This window comes from Melospiza melodia, chromosome 6 (assembly GCF_035770615.1).
Source record: "Melospiza melodia melodia isolate bMelMel2 chromosome 6, bMelMel2.pri, whole genome shotgun sequence".
NCBI lineage: Eukaryota > Metazoa > Chordata > Aves > Passeriformes > Passerellidae > Melospiza > Melospiza melodia.
In genome coordinates this window covers 56,901,146-56,914,610 of record NC_086199.1, presented here as the reverse complement: position 1 = coordinate 56,914,610, position 13,465 = coordinate 56,901,146, and the positions used below count along the sequence as shown (strand labels likewise).

General features: G+C 35.1%; 1 protein-coding gene across 5 annotated transcripts in view; it reads right to left on the bottom strand.

Annotated features, from left to right (window-relative positions):
- The window catches only part of IRAG1 (inositol 1,4,5-triphosphate receptor associated 1), a 61,219-nt gene that overhangs the window by 14,365 nt on the left and 33,389 nt on the right, over positions 1-13,465 (bottom strand). For all 5 annotated transcript variants that reach the window (XM_063158468.1, XM_063158466.1, XM_063158470.1 and 2 more), the window contains 9 exons: positions 11,266-11,366; positions 9,991-10,061; positions 8,482-8,655; positions 6,975-7,024; positions 6,514-6,555; positions 5,360-5,950; positions 3,482-3,560; positions 978-1,098; positions 106-136 (listed from right to left, as the gene is read on the bottom strand). In XM_063158468.1, coding sequence (XP_063014538.1) covers positions 106-136; positions 978-1,098; positions 3,482-3,560; positions 5,360-5,950; positions 6,514-6,555; positions 6,975-7,024; positions 8,482-8,655; positions 9,991-10,061; positions 11,266-11,366 — 1,260 coding nt within the window. The remainder of the gene's footprint in view (positions 1-105; positions 137-977; positions 1,099-3,481; positions 3,561-5,359; positions 5,951-6,513; positions 6,556-6,974; positions 7,025-8,481; positions 8,656-9,990; positions 10,062-11,265; positions 11,367-13,465) is intronic.

Sequence of the window (13,465 nt, the reverse complement as noted above, 5' to 3'; positions counted from 1 at the left end):
ATTTTGGGGGGAAAAAATCACCTCATTACCTCATTCTAATAACCACACTTTGACTTAAAATAAGCACTTAAAATTGGAACACATCTAAAATAATAGCCTACTTACCTCAACTTCTTTTTCAGTGAGTGGTGGGGAGCTAGAAATAAAAATTTAAAAATTCACATTTTAATGAGTTTTTTCTCTAAAAACAAAGCTATTCTAATACTTAATTGAACAAAATAATTATGTTTGAGTTTCCAGAGTTTTCCACTACTTTTCTGTATTGATTACAATCAAGCAATGGTCTCTAAGAAGTTCTTCACCTCATGCATTCATTTATATAAAATAGTGTATATAACAATTCCTTCGCTATAATTGTTAAATATTTATTTCACCTGCACAGAGAATCCTTATTGACAGCTCAGAAAACTGAAGGCTCTGGTGGTTTTGCTACATAACCATGTGGCTGAATGGAGGAATCATTTTTGGCTGAATAAGTTTGGGATTGTTTTAACATTTCAGAAAGTCCAAATCAGTGAATTCACAAGTGAGTCCTTCAACTACATTTGCAAAATAAACTCAGTTTCTCTAAAAAATTGTCAACTGAAGAAAAACTGCAGATCTTTTACATGCCCAAATTCTACCATTGGAAACCATCATCTGGCCTGATAATTTTCATGGGGGTGAGAAATAATATTTTCAATATGAGTACATATCTGCAGCACCAGTCCTGGAAACCAGGAGTGGAAAAATCTGTATGAAAATCTACTTGTAGCATGCAATTAAGGTTTAAGGCTATGTAGAACTGTCAAACTAATTTTAAAAGTTGGCCAGTTACTGGAAACTGGTGCATTCCCCAGAATTTTTCAGTAAATCTGTGTTGCACATTTTAAGATGCAATAATTTATCTCCCTATGAATGAATGGAGAGAAATTGGCTGGAGACCATTAGTGTGCCTTGTCCTGGATGATGTGTTTCCACTTCTAATGAGCTTTTACCTTCCTGGAAGGGATTTGTGCACTCTTAGTTTTCGCAGCAATACATCAGGAATGCTGGGCATGACATCAGAGCTGTTCTTTGTCTCCTCCTCTTCAGTGGGTGAAGGCAGAGGTGAAGGGCCTAAAGACATTTTCAGATTAAAAAAAATTATGTTACTTGAAAAGTCACACATTATTTTAGCTGAGATTTTGTAATGGAATGCTGTAATTTTCTAAGGCTTTAAATGCCACCTGCTAAGATGTAGTGTAATGTACCATACTACAGATTTTGTACACCATTTATGGTTATAAATTTCATCAGGTACCTGTTGCACTGTATGTCAATTGAAACAGGATATAAAGGTTATACTTACATTCTCTGATTCTGTCACTTTCATAAGGACCAAGACATGGCTAACACTTCTTTAAAATTCTTGTTACTTAGCTTCTGTATTTTAATTCTATTTTATTTCACATATATTAGTTCCCTTATCTCCTTCTGTCTTACCAGAATTTCATGAAGGACTCTCCTGTTGGAAAGGCAGATTCCCCAGCCTGAATCCCAGACTTGGGAATGAATCTTTGAACAGTTCTCCTGTTCATAAGTTTAACAGAAGAATTCTTAGACTTGCCATGTAATTAGTGTGTCAATCTGGAGAGCATTAACATGAAAGATGGAACGGAAGGAGAGATTCTTTCCAGCTACATTTTAGTTTTGTGCATTTGCTTTATATAAAAAAAATTCCAGTATTTACTTAAAAACAGTCACATGTATCCCCATAAAACCCAGTCTGACACCAGAATTAATCCATTCCACTTAGCTGTGTAGATGCAGAGTTGTGTTTACTCAGAAGGTGACAGTAACTTGCCATTGATAAAAACCATGATGGAGACAGTACATTGGATTCATAACAGTAATAATGAACTATCTGACTATTTCCTATTGTTTAAGCAAAATTACCACTCCAGTTGAAAAGGTGGCTTCTATGACAATGTAAGGAAGTAGGTCTCCCTAACAAATTCACTAAGAATTTGACCCCTTGCTTGTTTTCCCCACTGAGGACAAGGAGTTGACCCTTAAAGTTCTGGCTACCATTTAGAAAACTTACTGGACTAGAAAAAGCTTCTGATACTCATGAGATCCATGTTGAGAAGCTGGATAAAATAATGCTTATTTTATTCACAATGTTTTCCTCAAGATTTCCAAACCTGCCAAAATTATGTAGCAGGCTGGTAAAATGGCAACTATTTTATAGTTTCAAACAGAGTCTGCTAAATAATTTCTGGGAAATTATACATTAACAGAGTGACAGGAATAATATCATCATATCTAATAATTCAAAGATACAAACACTAAATATAGAGGACAGGAAGCCTTTTTCATCTTTATTCATTCACACTGAAAATGAGTCCATTTCCAGACATAACATGAAATGTTGTATCTCAACCATCTCTGAGTATAACAGGAACTTTAAAGCTGATGAGCTAGCCCCAGTGCAAATGTATGAATTAGGAAAATTGTATTACTGTATTAAAAGAAATTGAAATTGTCATTGGATTAAATCTTGGACAATCAGTTTCAGCTCCTTTCATAGTAACCATCTTCATTTCAGTTAATGTCACACTGAACAAGTTCTGAATTCACTACTTCCAAACAAATATATAGTTTTGGCTTAAATATTTTAGGTTGACATATTTGGTTTAATATTTTAGCTAAGAGTACTGCTAATTAACTCTTCCACATGTTGAATTATCCTCAGGTTCATATCTTTACTCTTTATTCTGAATCTTTTAAAATGCAGCAACAGGCATCAAATCTTTTTTGCTTGTTTTAGATTGGAGAAAATATTTGGTGCCAGATTTCTTTTTCTTCATTTATGTAGAGTTTTAAAGTCTTCTCCTTTATTTTTCCTTCAAAATCACAGAAATTGAGGTTAAAAAAATCCTACTTATTGCAAGGCATATTTTTCCAGTCCTTCAAACACCTTTATGACTCTTTTCTGGCCTTACATTTTGTCATTGACATTGACATGGAAATGTAGACCAGAAGTGAAAATGCCATTTCAATACTTGCCACACATACACTAAAATAATAATTAAAAAAAAAAGAATAAAGCATCCCATCTCTTATTTATACTCCCAGGGATAATACTCACCCTTATGACCATAGTATCTTGCAGAACTTACATCCATTTAGTCCATCACTGCTGAAATGTTTTTACAGAAAGTTACTGAAACTTCAGTCCTACAGCTATTAGGTACAAGCCAGACTCCATTCCACATGTGCATCTTTTCCCTTGGTTATAATAATAGCTACAGTATCTTCTTGGTTCTAATCATCAAGAAAATGAGGTACTTTCCACTATTGGTCTCTCTTGTTGATAATTTATTACTGTTCTCCATGACTGCTTTAACTATTATAGCAATTGAAGATTTTAAGACTTTTTCTCCTCACCCCCACATAACAGTGAGTTATAAAAATCAGTATATAACAAACATTCTTTCCAGTTTTTATGATACTGCACCTTTTTCCTGTTCCGCTGCTTCACTAAGTTCAGGAAGTTTAAGTCCAACTAAATTTTGATTTCTCATCAAGATATGCTCCTGTGAAGAGAAACAACAATATTTCTAACTAAACTACAAATCTCAATTTAAATATCCCTGCCACATGTAAATAAAACACTTACTTTAGTTAATAAACATAATAGAGATATTTGCATTGCATTACAGTCAGATGCTACATACCAGGATACTCATAAATTCACACACACTCTAGAATATTACATATTTCAAATTCCATACAGGCATTATTTAGAAAAATTCCTGGTCATGCAAACAGAGATTTGTGAAATGTGCCCCTTATTCAAGTAGATATGTAGAGTTTTGGTAAGTGACAGCTTCAGTACCTGACAATAAAAAAGTAATTTTGATATAGCCACAGTAATAACTAAGTATCCCAAATAACACAAGAAATTCAGAAAATCCTACATATGAGACTTTGACTTTATTAAGACCAGAACTTGGGATGCTTCATTGTTACTGTGTTCTACCTCTATATTCCTTACAGGTAGGGAAAAATGCACTCTCAAGGATTAAACCTTGTTGTCTTATTTCTCCTTTTATCATCTTCTCATTTTCTTTCATATTCTCACATGTTTAAATTCACAAATATCTGTTTTTGTTTATGAGTAGACAATTCCCACTGGAGACAGAGCTCAAATCTTGCCTAACTGGAATTATAGATCATGTTGCAAAAATTTTTTTATTCTCTTATTTGTGCTTATCAGTTTCTAGGTCATTCAAAATGATAGAATTAAAGAATTATAGAATGACTTGGGTTGAAAGGGACCTTAAAGATCATGTGGTTACAAAGCCCCTGCCATGGGCAAAGACAGCTTCACCACCCCAGGCAGCTCCAAGCCCCATCCAGCCTGGCCTTGGACACTGCCAGGGATCCAGGGGCAGCCACAGCTTCTCTGGGCACCCTGTGCCAGGGCCTCAGCCCCCTCACAGGGAAGAATTGCTCCTGGAATTATATGGGGCCCTATAATCAAAACTCCCAGTACATACACACTAAGAATGTGTGTGTTATATCAACAAGAAGGGATGAATAATGAAGCTGCCATTCCCAAACAATACAATAGGAATTAATCAATCAAAGTTCAGAATTGAGGTCCTCACCTGTCAGCCTTATATTCATCTTAAAATATTAACTACTGGGGGTTAAGGAAAATCTCCTTATTAGGGTGTTCAGGAAAGTACCTGCTGCCTCTTTTTTTTCTTTCAAAAGTCATTATTAGCAATAGATACATGTTCACTGCTTTCTATTGGTGATTTATCATTTCATGAATTTTCTGCTTTTTTTCCTAGGATTTAATTACTTACTATTTAGGAATTTATTTAACAACAGATTACTCATTTAGAAGCTGACAGGTTTGCAGCAGGTTATAATTAGGAACTGTAAATCTGGACATGCTCTACCTGCCCTTGCTGTCAGAGATGCCCAGTTCTACATCTCTGAACACTTTGAAACATTTTCTGAGACAGTTCAATAACCAACTAATCATTACAAACCCATTTCCTGTCCTCTGAGATCTTCAAATATAAACATGCAAGAGCACATGCATATGTACACCGTGAAGTACCACAGTGCACTTGATGCATACCTGAGGAGAACTAAGAAATAGAGTAATTCCATGGAATTTGCTTACAGGTTACAATTTAGTAAAGAAAAGTTGCAAAGAAAAAACATGATCAATTTTGTGTTGTTTATGCTGAAACTGTTTCCCATTTTATCACTGTCTGTTTCTTGCAGCGATAAAAATAATTCTAAACAAGTTAAAAGTTTAGTAGGGTATGAAAATGCCTTTTTAAAACAGGATATAGCTGATGACAGAACTTACCTCTCTGAGCTTCGTCAGCTTCTGCATTCGAACTGGTTGAACTTGGATTTGAAGGTCTTTGAATGCTTTTACCTGATTGTTGGATTTATTACCAAGAAAGCTTTTATCTTCCTCAGATGGTAATTTTAAAGGGTTTTTCTCCTTCTGTCCAGGCTCCAAGCTATCCCAGGACACAGCCCGTAATAGAGGAGGACGCAGTCCACACAGTTTAAATTCTGGTTTAAATGGAACTTTATGGTCCCTCATTTCTGGAACAGGAATTTTTAGCTTTGAGTCCATATTTCCTATTCCTGGTCCTGGTAGATGGGTTCTTAAAGGAACATCATTTTCCTTCCCTTTCTTGAGGAATGATTTTCCAAGTTCATTTTCACAAACATTCACGCAAGTATTAAGAGACATTCTGCCACCATCACCAGCTGAAGGGGAGAATTTAGGTAAAGTATCCATATGTTTACGTGGATCAAAGTTTTCCTTTTGGTGTGAGAGCTTCTCTTTAGAGTTTTCAAAGCCAGCAGAACGAGGAACCAACCTTCCCTGAGAAATCTTTCTTTGATCATTCTGCCTTCGATCAATTAATCCTTTTGCAGCATTCTGAAAGTACAGGGATACACATGAAACAGAGAATCAAGTCCAGATTCCTCTTTTCCCCTGCCCAAGGACAGATTTTCATTGTAAAAAGCCATTTCCTTTTCAGTGACATTTGCTTTTGAATATGTGCTGTTGACAAAAGAAATAATTTTTAAAAGGCACTTAAAGAATATTGACTTTGGAATCTCCTCTCTGAACTTTTGAGTTAACCTCTCCCATTCCAGAGTCCATTACATCAATCCTCCTAAAGCCAAGCTCCTCAGCATGTTAATGTCATGGAAAGTCTAAACCACTGACATACACCAAAATGGCTATAGCAGATATTTAAAGTTATTTAGTATATTGATTTTAATTGAGCTATAGCAGGGTGCATGATAGGATGAAAAGATCAAATGGCAAGCCCACTGTCCTACACTTCTTTTGCAGGTGCTTCATAATTTCTTAAAACAGTGTAATTTTCTTTTCACCCAGCGACCAATCTTTCAGCATTTTCAGTCCCATCAGTAAATCATATGTGTGCTAAGACAAACCAGCACACTGTTCAGCTCTCAATGTGAAACACTTACCTCTGCAGTTTGCCTGTCATCCTCTTTCACAATTCTGTTATTCTAGCAAAAAAAAATTGAAAAAACTGCTTACAAGGTTCTGTTTCACACCTATCTAACATTAGATATAGATATTAACAGCTGAACTTTGAATCTCATCATTTTTACATTGCTTATTGTATTTATTTATGAAATAACTTCAGGGATTAGCTTTTTCATACATTAGGGTTATATTGCATCTTTTTCTATTTTCCACACTTAATAAATCTTCATGATCTTTCAGGTCTTGTTACTTCATAGATTTCTGTCTTCAGACTAAATATTTATTTGTCCCTTGCTGTACAGAGAAAGTACCAGTAATCCAATTTTGGCATATAAAATGGTATTCCAAACATACAATTTTTATTAGGGACTAAAAGGGCAGCATATTATAATATAGTACCATAATAACCAGATTATTGCACAGACTATTCAGCTCTTACCTGCCCTGGAGATACTGACTCAATACTAGTGGTTGTGCATGCATCAGATCCTGAAAGATACACATATAATTAGGGCATATCCTGATATTTTGCTCAAAATTTTTACTAATATAGCCTTACCAAATCCATATGTGCATAGTTTCCAATAATACATGAAGGACAAAAATTCAAATGTCAAAAATACTATTAAAACAGGAAAAAAAAAAAAATCTAACCCATAGCAAATGAAACATCATTAAAGCTTCTCAAAAGTCTGTATTGACAAAATTTTAAAAATAGAACACGTGAACTTGCAACACCACAGGAATAAAAATATAATAAAAATATGTATATTTAAAAATCTATTTTGTATGCATTCAGAGCCTCATCATATTCAGGACCAGATGCTTAAATCTACTCTTCTCAAGAAATACTAAACAAATGCTTTTTTGGTGAGCTTTTATATGTTAAAGTTTGAGCCTGCAAATTATTGGATTTGATGATCTTAGAGGTCTTTTTTTCCCTTAATGATTCATGATAATTTTACCTGATGGAAGTGGGAGAGAGAGAATTGCTCTGAGATGCTATGGGTGCAACTTTAGGACTAAGAGTTGGGGAAACTGCTTCATTAGAACAAAGGCATAAACAAAATGAAAAGGTGATTTTACTTTCTAGGCTTGTACCTTCTGTATTTTTACAATTCAGATGAGATTAAAGCTTCAACATCATAGTCATGTGTTTGTCCAGAACCTGATAAGTCATTTTAATTGCCAGGCTGTACTTGGCAATTAGGAGTTTAGAGCATGTTTCATGTCTTATACTTGTCAAAAATTGATAAATTTCTATTGATACAAGGAATCCTTGCTCTCTTCAGTTTTCTTTTACTGTAAGCACTGAGGGGAGACAGCACAAGACAAGATTCATGAGGAATTTAGGATAAAAAATAGGTGATATATAGCTGTGGGGGTTTTTTTTCCCTCCAGAGAGTTTGAAATGGCATTTCAAAGCAAAATGAAAGTCCTATTTCATGGTAAAATGGCATTTTGTTCCAGTTTTAAAACACTTCAAATAAAAGGAAAAGTAATTTCAACTGACATTCTAGAACAAAACAGTTTATTCTGCTGTTTTTAAATGAGGATCTGGTCCATTTACCTTAGTTTATGGCTATGTTCAGAATAAGAAGCAGTGTAATTGTGTCTGGAGGGGATGTTTTTCCCAGGATGAATTCTAGTCACTAGAATTTCATTTAAACGACAATTTGTGAGCATTTTTCACTTTTCAATAGAAATATTTCATGCCTTGTTACACTGTTTGCAGTGCAACTTTACACCATTTTACCCGGACACATCTGGGTACATGGATGGGGCATTTCTGTTTTTGTGCAACCTTGTGGAGGACATGAGGGATTCTGACCTTCAAATTAACCAAGAGTATGGCAACAGCAGCAATGTATAGATTACAGGAGATGTTTGCCTTTAGAGATGTTTGAAGGAGAATATAAAATCTGGTTTTCAGGATCTGCCCCTACCTGTGGGTGACTCTGAGAGGCTGCTTCTTGACTTCCTGCCTCTGCGTGTTAGGAACCTCTCACTCACTTTCTTTGCTTCTTCTAACAATTCAAGGTTCTTCTTTTTGTCTTCCTCTGAGATTTTGACATCTGGTAGTGGATCATTCACCAGATCAATCACATGACCACTATTGTCTGTGTAGAAAATGTTAGAATTAGAGCTGGACCTTCCATTTCCAGGTATATTGTGGCATCTAAGAGCAACAAGTTCAAAGCAAGCCTGTAAATTTATACCTATAAATTTAGCTTTGAGCTTGCATGGAACAAAAAATTAATGTCTGCTCATTCCTTATGTTGTTACAATCCCAAGTTTAGAGCAAGTCCTCAAAACCACAGGCAATCCACTAAGATTAATTCACTGTGATGAAAAATTCTCTGAATATGTGAAACTGGCTTTTCCAGCTGTGTCTCCAATGCAGTTTTTCTCATTTCTAAATAAAAGTGCCATTAGATCCATCTCAACTTACAGTAATGGCATTTCTGTTGCAGACTGAGCTTCTTCATGGAGTTTTCATGTTCAGTTTTTCATGGTTAAGAACCCACAAACTCAGCCAGCAAAGATTTATGCACAATAGTTTTAACAATTAATTTAACACTTCATTAATCTGTGGCATTTAAATTGGTTGAAAACACTAAAGTCTGAGCACCAATTTTTACAATTCTCCAGCCTATGATGCAGCAAAGAAAGCAGGCAGTTGTCAGAAAGGTCCTTTCTGCGTGAGTCAGTCTAAATGGCTTTATGAACATCTAAAGAACAGCTTGGATGAGGGGGAGGAAAGTCATCAGGTAATATGAGAAAAATATTTTAAAATTTGACAAGAGCCATTACAGAACCATCAGTTTTCAGAAAAGTAAAGGATTTAAGCAAGCAGCAAAAACTCAAGAGTTTTTTGTTTGTGGGCGTGGAGTTGTTTCACTATTAGTTTTTGATTGATTTTTTGAGGGGGAGAGAGAAGTCCTTTGGCTTTAATTTCCTTAAATTTAGTTCAGTTTCAAGGATGTCAAAAACCATACTTACAGACTGAATATGTAAAGCAATCTAATTTCAGTGAAATATCTGTTTTGGTTTAAACTCAAATGTGTGTGTTGGAAGTTTGAGAGACAAGACGTCCCATGACACTTTCCCTGCGCCAACAAAAGAGAAGCTCAAGTGTAGCAAAACCAGTATTTTGTATTCTACAATAAATAAAGCATGCATATGTTGAGCCTTCTAAAGATGTTAAGCTAATGCACCAATTAACAATTTCTGAAAGTAACAATGTATGTATTTCCCTAAATTGGTCTGCATGCAGTTCACTTACAAACTCATGATCACAATTCAACATCCCAGCAGCGTTCCCTGTGCATGCATTACACAGTGTGCACAGAGAAAAAAATTGTGGTCAATAGTCAGACTCTCTATACAGGTTTTCATTGCATGCCACATTTTCTGAGAATACATCCTAACTGAAATGAATAATCACTTCTTACCAACAGAAGTCAGTGAACTTGTTGAATTCCTGGTGGCACGGTTAGAATGTCGCCTATGGGGACTCCGAGGCCTATGGAGAAAAGTGAACACAAAAAAATCATGGAGTATGGCACCAAAAAGAGGTCATAATTACCAATTAAAAATTAATATTAAAATGAAAGCCCTTTGATTTAAAAATTAAGACAAAAAGCATGTATTGCAGTTTCTCTCATCTCCAAACAAGTGGAAAATGGAGGAGATTGTGGAAAGAAGGAAAATTGCAGAAATTGATCCAACAAAGAAGTTCTAAAATTTGCTATTAATCTCATTCACTGTGAACCTGATTTCTTTGGAAAAAACCTGTACATTTCTGTAGATTATTACCATCACTTAAAAATAATGTAAGAATGGCATATAGCAAAAAACCCCCGCAAACCCAAAAAAAACAACAAAAAAAAAACCACAAAAAAAAACCCCAAAAAGCCCAACAAAAAACCAATCACCAACAAGAACCCCCAAAAGACTTAGTCTTTCTGAATTTTTACTGCTTCTTTAACTAAATTTTATGGCTAAAATAATTCCTTAGGCTCCCACATTGACACTCCCATAGAATCTTTCTAAACTGCAAACCAAGTAAAAGTCTCAAACAACTGCAGAAATGTAAATACTGATCCTGCAAAAATTCTGCCTTTGAAGGGCTGCAGATAAATTCTGACTCTAACCTAATCTTGAAGTTTGGAGCAGCACACTTTTTAAAATACAAACAAATTATAGATTTACAAAATATATTTTTATATGGTTTTTCCCCCATATTTTAAGTTTAGTGCCAGGTCAATAAAATTAAAAGCCCAGGTCAGGAAGTAGGCTTTATCAGAGTAAATATAATAACTGAAAACTGAAGTTTTCAACTTCAAACAAGATTACTACTTCTATTCAATGACTTACTTTCACAAATGTTTAACCTCAAGGTGGTATTCTTGTCCCATCTCTGTGAATGGGCCCAAAACTGCTTTAAATCCATTGTATCACAGTGGTCAAACTAGATATTTAAGTTGTCCAGCTCAGTGAGTGGGGTTGTCAGGCTCAGCGTTCTGTGTTACTCTTCTCTTTTAGTCTCAGTTATATTCCTGTTCCTCCACCTGCATCCCAAACACCATTCTCAAAATGCAAAGGCAATATGACCAACTCACAGAGATACAGCATTAATATTTTCACACAACATACATTTCAGAGCAATGTTTTAGAAACACAGCCCCTGAAATTGATGAATGGATTGGTAATGTATCATACAGTACCTGTTAACCAGATTTTTATCAATTTCTACATCTGGAGTAACAGCATTCTCTGGAAGAACAATAGAAGGTGTGCTGCATGTTGTCCCTTCAACAGTTGTGTCCTGAATGGTATATGACAAATATAAAAATGCAGTTAAACAGAAATTTAAAGCACTGAACATTGACTGTCTGTGTGGAAAACAATGTGTATTTCTCAATTTACCTAAAAGAGAAAAAGTAATTGAAATAAGACATAATTAGCTATAATTTGACAAAACAAACTTGAAGACATGATGGAGACCTGGAATATCTGTTTTCTTTAAAAACTTTTAATGCATGCAAGCCAAATTCAATAAGCATGGAGCTAATGAGAAAGCTTTAAAAATGCAGTCATAGACTGGTTTTGCACACAGCAAACCATTCCTCGAGTGAAGTACACGTCCAAGAGTTTGGTGAATTTATGACCTGAATGCAAGAGTGAAAAGCAGCTCTGTATAACAGGGCTAAATTAAGCACACAAACCCTCCAAATGATAGTAATATATAATGAAAGCTTGAAAAAAACACAGTATTAAGTGTACACAATACTCAAAACTCCAGAAAATAATTTAAGTTAACTTGTTAAGAGCACCACGTGGTTTTTCCTCAGATTACTTGGAAACATATTTTTAAAAAACATAATTTAACAATTTAATTAAATAAAATATAATTTTAAGTGCTAAAAGAAACTGGCAAGCTGGTACTGAATATTAGTATGTGCTTGCCTGCTTAAATGTGAGACCTTGCCTCAAGAACTTAATCTCATACCTTCTGAATAATTATACCATTCAGCTGAAGAAAAATAATCCATTTCCTGTGAGATATCACAAGTGGAGATGCATCAAGTTGGCATAAATCAATGTGGATGTCTCATATGTGCTAAGAAAATGATTACTTCTACCCCAAGTATTGTGTTCAGATTAAAACCAGAAAACAGCTCAAGGGAAAGCTTCCCAGCAGAGGCAGTGAGCTGCTGTCAAGTGACTTCTAAAATTTAAAGAATAATTTGTAAATTCTCAAATCCTAATTGCTTCTGCTAGGCACTGATAAACATGAGAGTTTTGTTTTAGTTTGTTATTTGGAGTCTACAAATTCCTTGAAACTACATCAAAGCTTCACAAGAAATTTGTAAGGCAGGTAAGAAAAATCTGTGGCAATAGCACTAATTTAGGCATTAACAGAATGAATAAGTCGCAGTTTAGTAAGTCAATTTTAGACTCTGGAAGTGTTCCAGGCCAGGCTGGGGGGAGCTCTGAGCTACCTGCTCTAGTGGAAGGTCCCTGTCCCTAACAGAGCAGTTGGAACTGCATGACCTTAAAGGTCTCTTCTGTCCTAAACCATTTTATTCTATTCCATAAGAAAGCTGATTCTTACTTGACTGCTAATTTCTGTCATTTACAATAGAACTCCTTGCAACATCTCTCCCAGTGCTGCATTTTCTTCTTTTTGAAATAACATTTTCTGATCAAGTAAAAGGACTCTACAATACATGGGAAATGGCATAACATTAAAATACATAGCATAACCCTTTTACCTCTCAAAGGCAGCGAAATAGGCCTTGATTTGGACACCTGAGTGAGGATTCTTGATTCTACTGTAAATAGCAAACTTTTTTAATAAAATTTTTTTCAAGCAGCTTCACACTTCCATACTCATAATTCTCATATGAACTGCCTTGGCAAGTTCACTTTGTCAGTCACAGGAGAGCAGGATGGGGAACATGCCAAGAAAACACTGTGAAGATTTAAATTTAGGAAAAATATCATTGCAATTCTGAAAATGTTAAAATCCCAAAGCATATGTGATTCAAATGCACAAGTGACATTTTTTGACAATAGCTTGAAAGCAATTTTGAGTAATATCCTTGAAAATGTTAAAAAGTGACAATATATTTTGTCAGTCACAAAACTCAGGTGACTCCCCTGCTTGTAGGGCAAAGCAGCTGAATACACATGCACAGTGTTTTTACTAATCTTGTGACTGCCAGAAACCAAAAACTTCTGAATGATGTAACAACAGCCTTGAAGTCACTCAAGCCCATTTTAGGACTCTAAAACAAGCTCATTAAAAAAAAAAAAAAAAAAAAAAAAAAAAAAAGAAAGAAAAAAAGGAGTTTGCAGTCCAGGCTAGTTCAGGTCAGGTAGAAAACATTAATCCTGGTCAGCAGCCATAGGAGTTCAGGA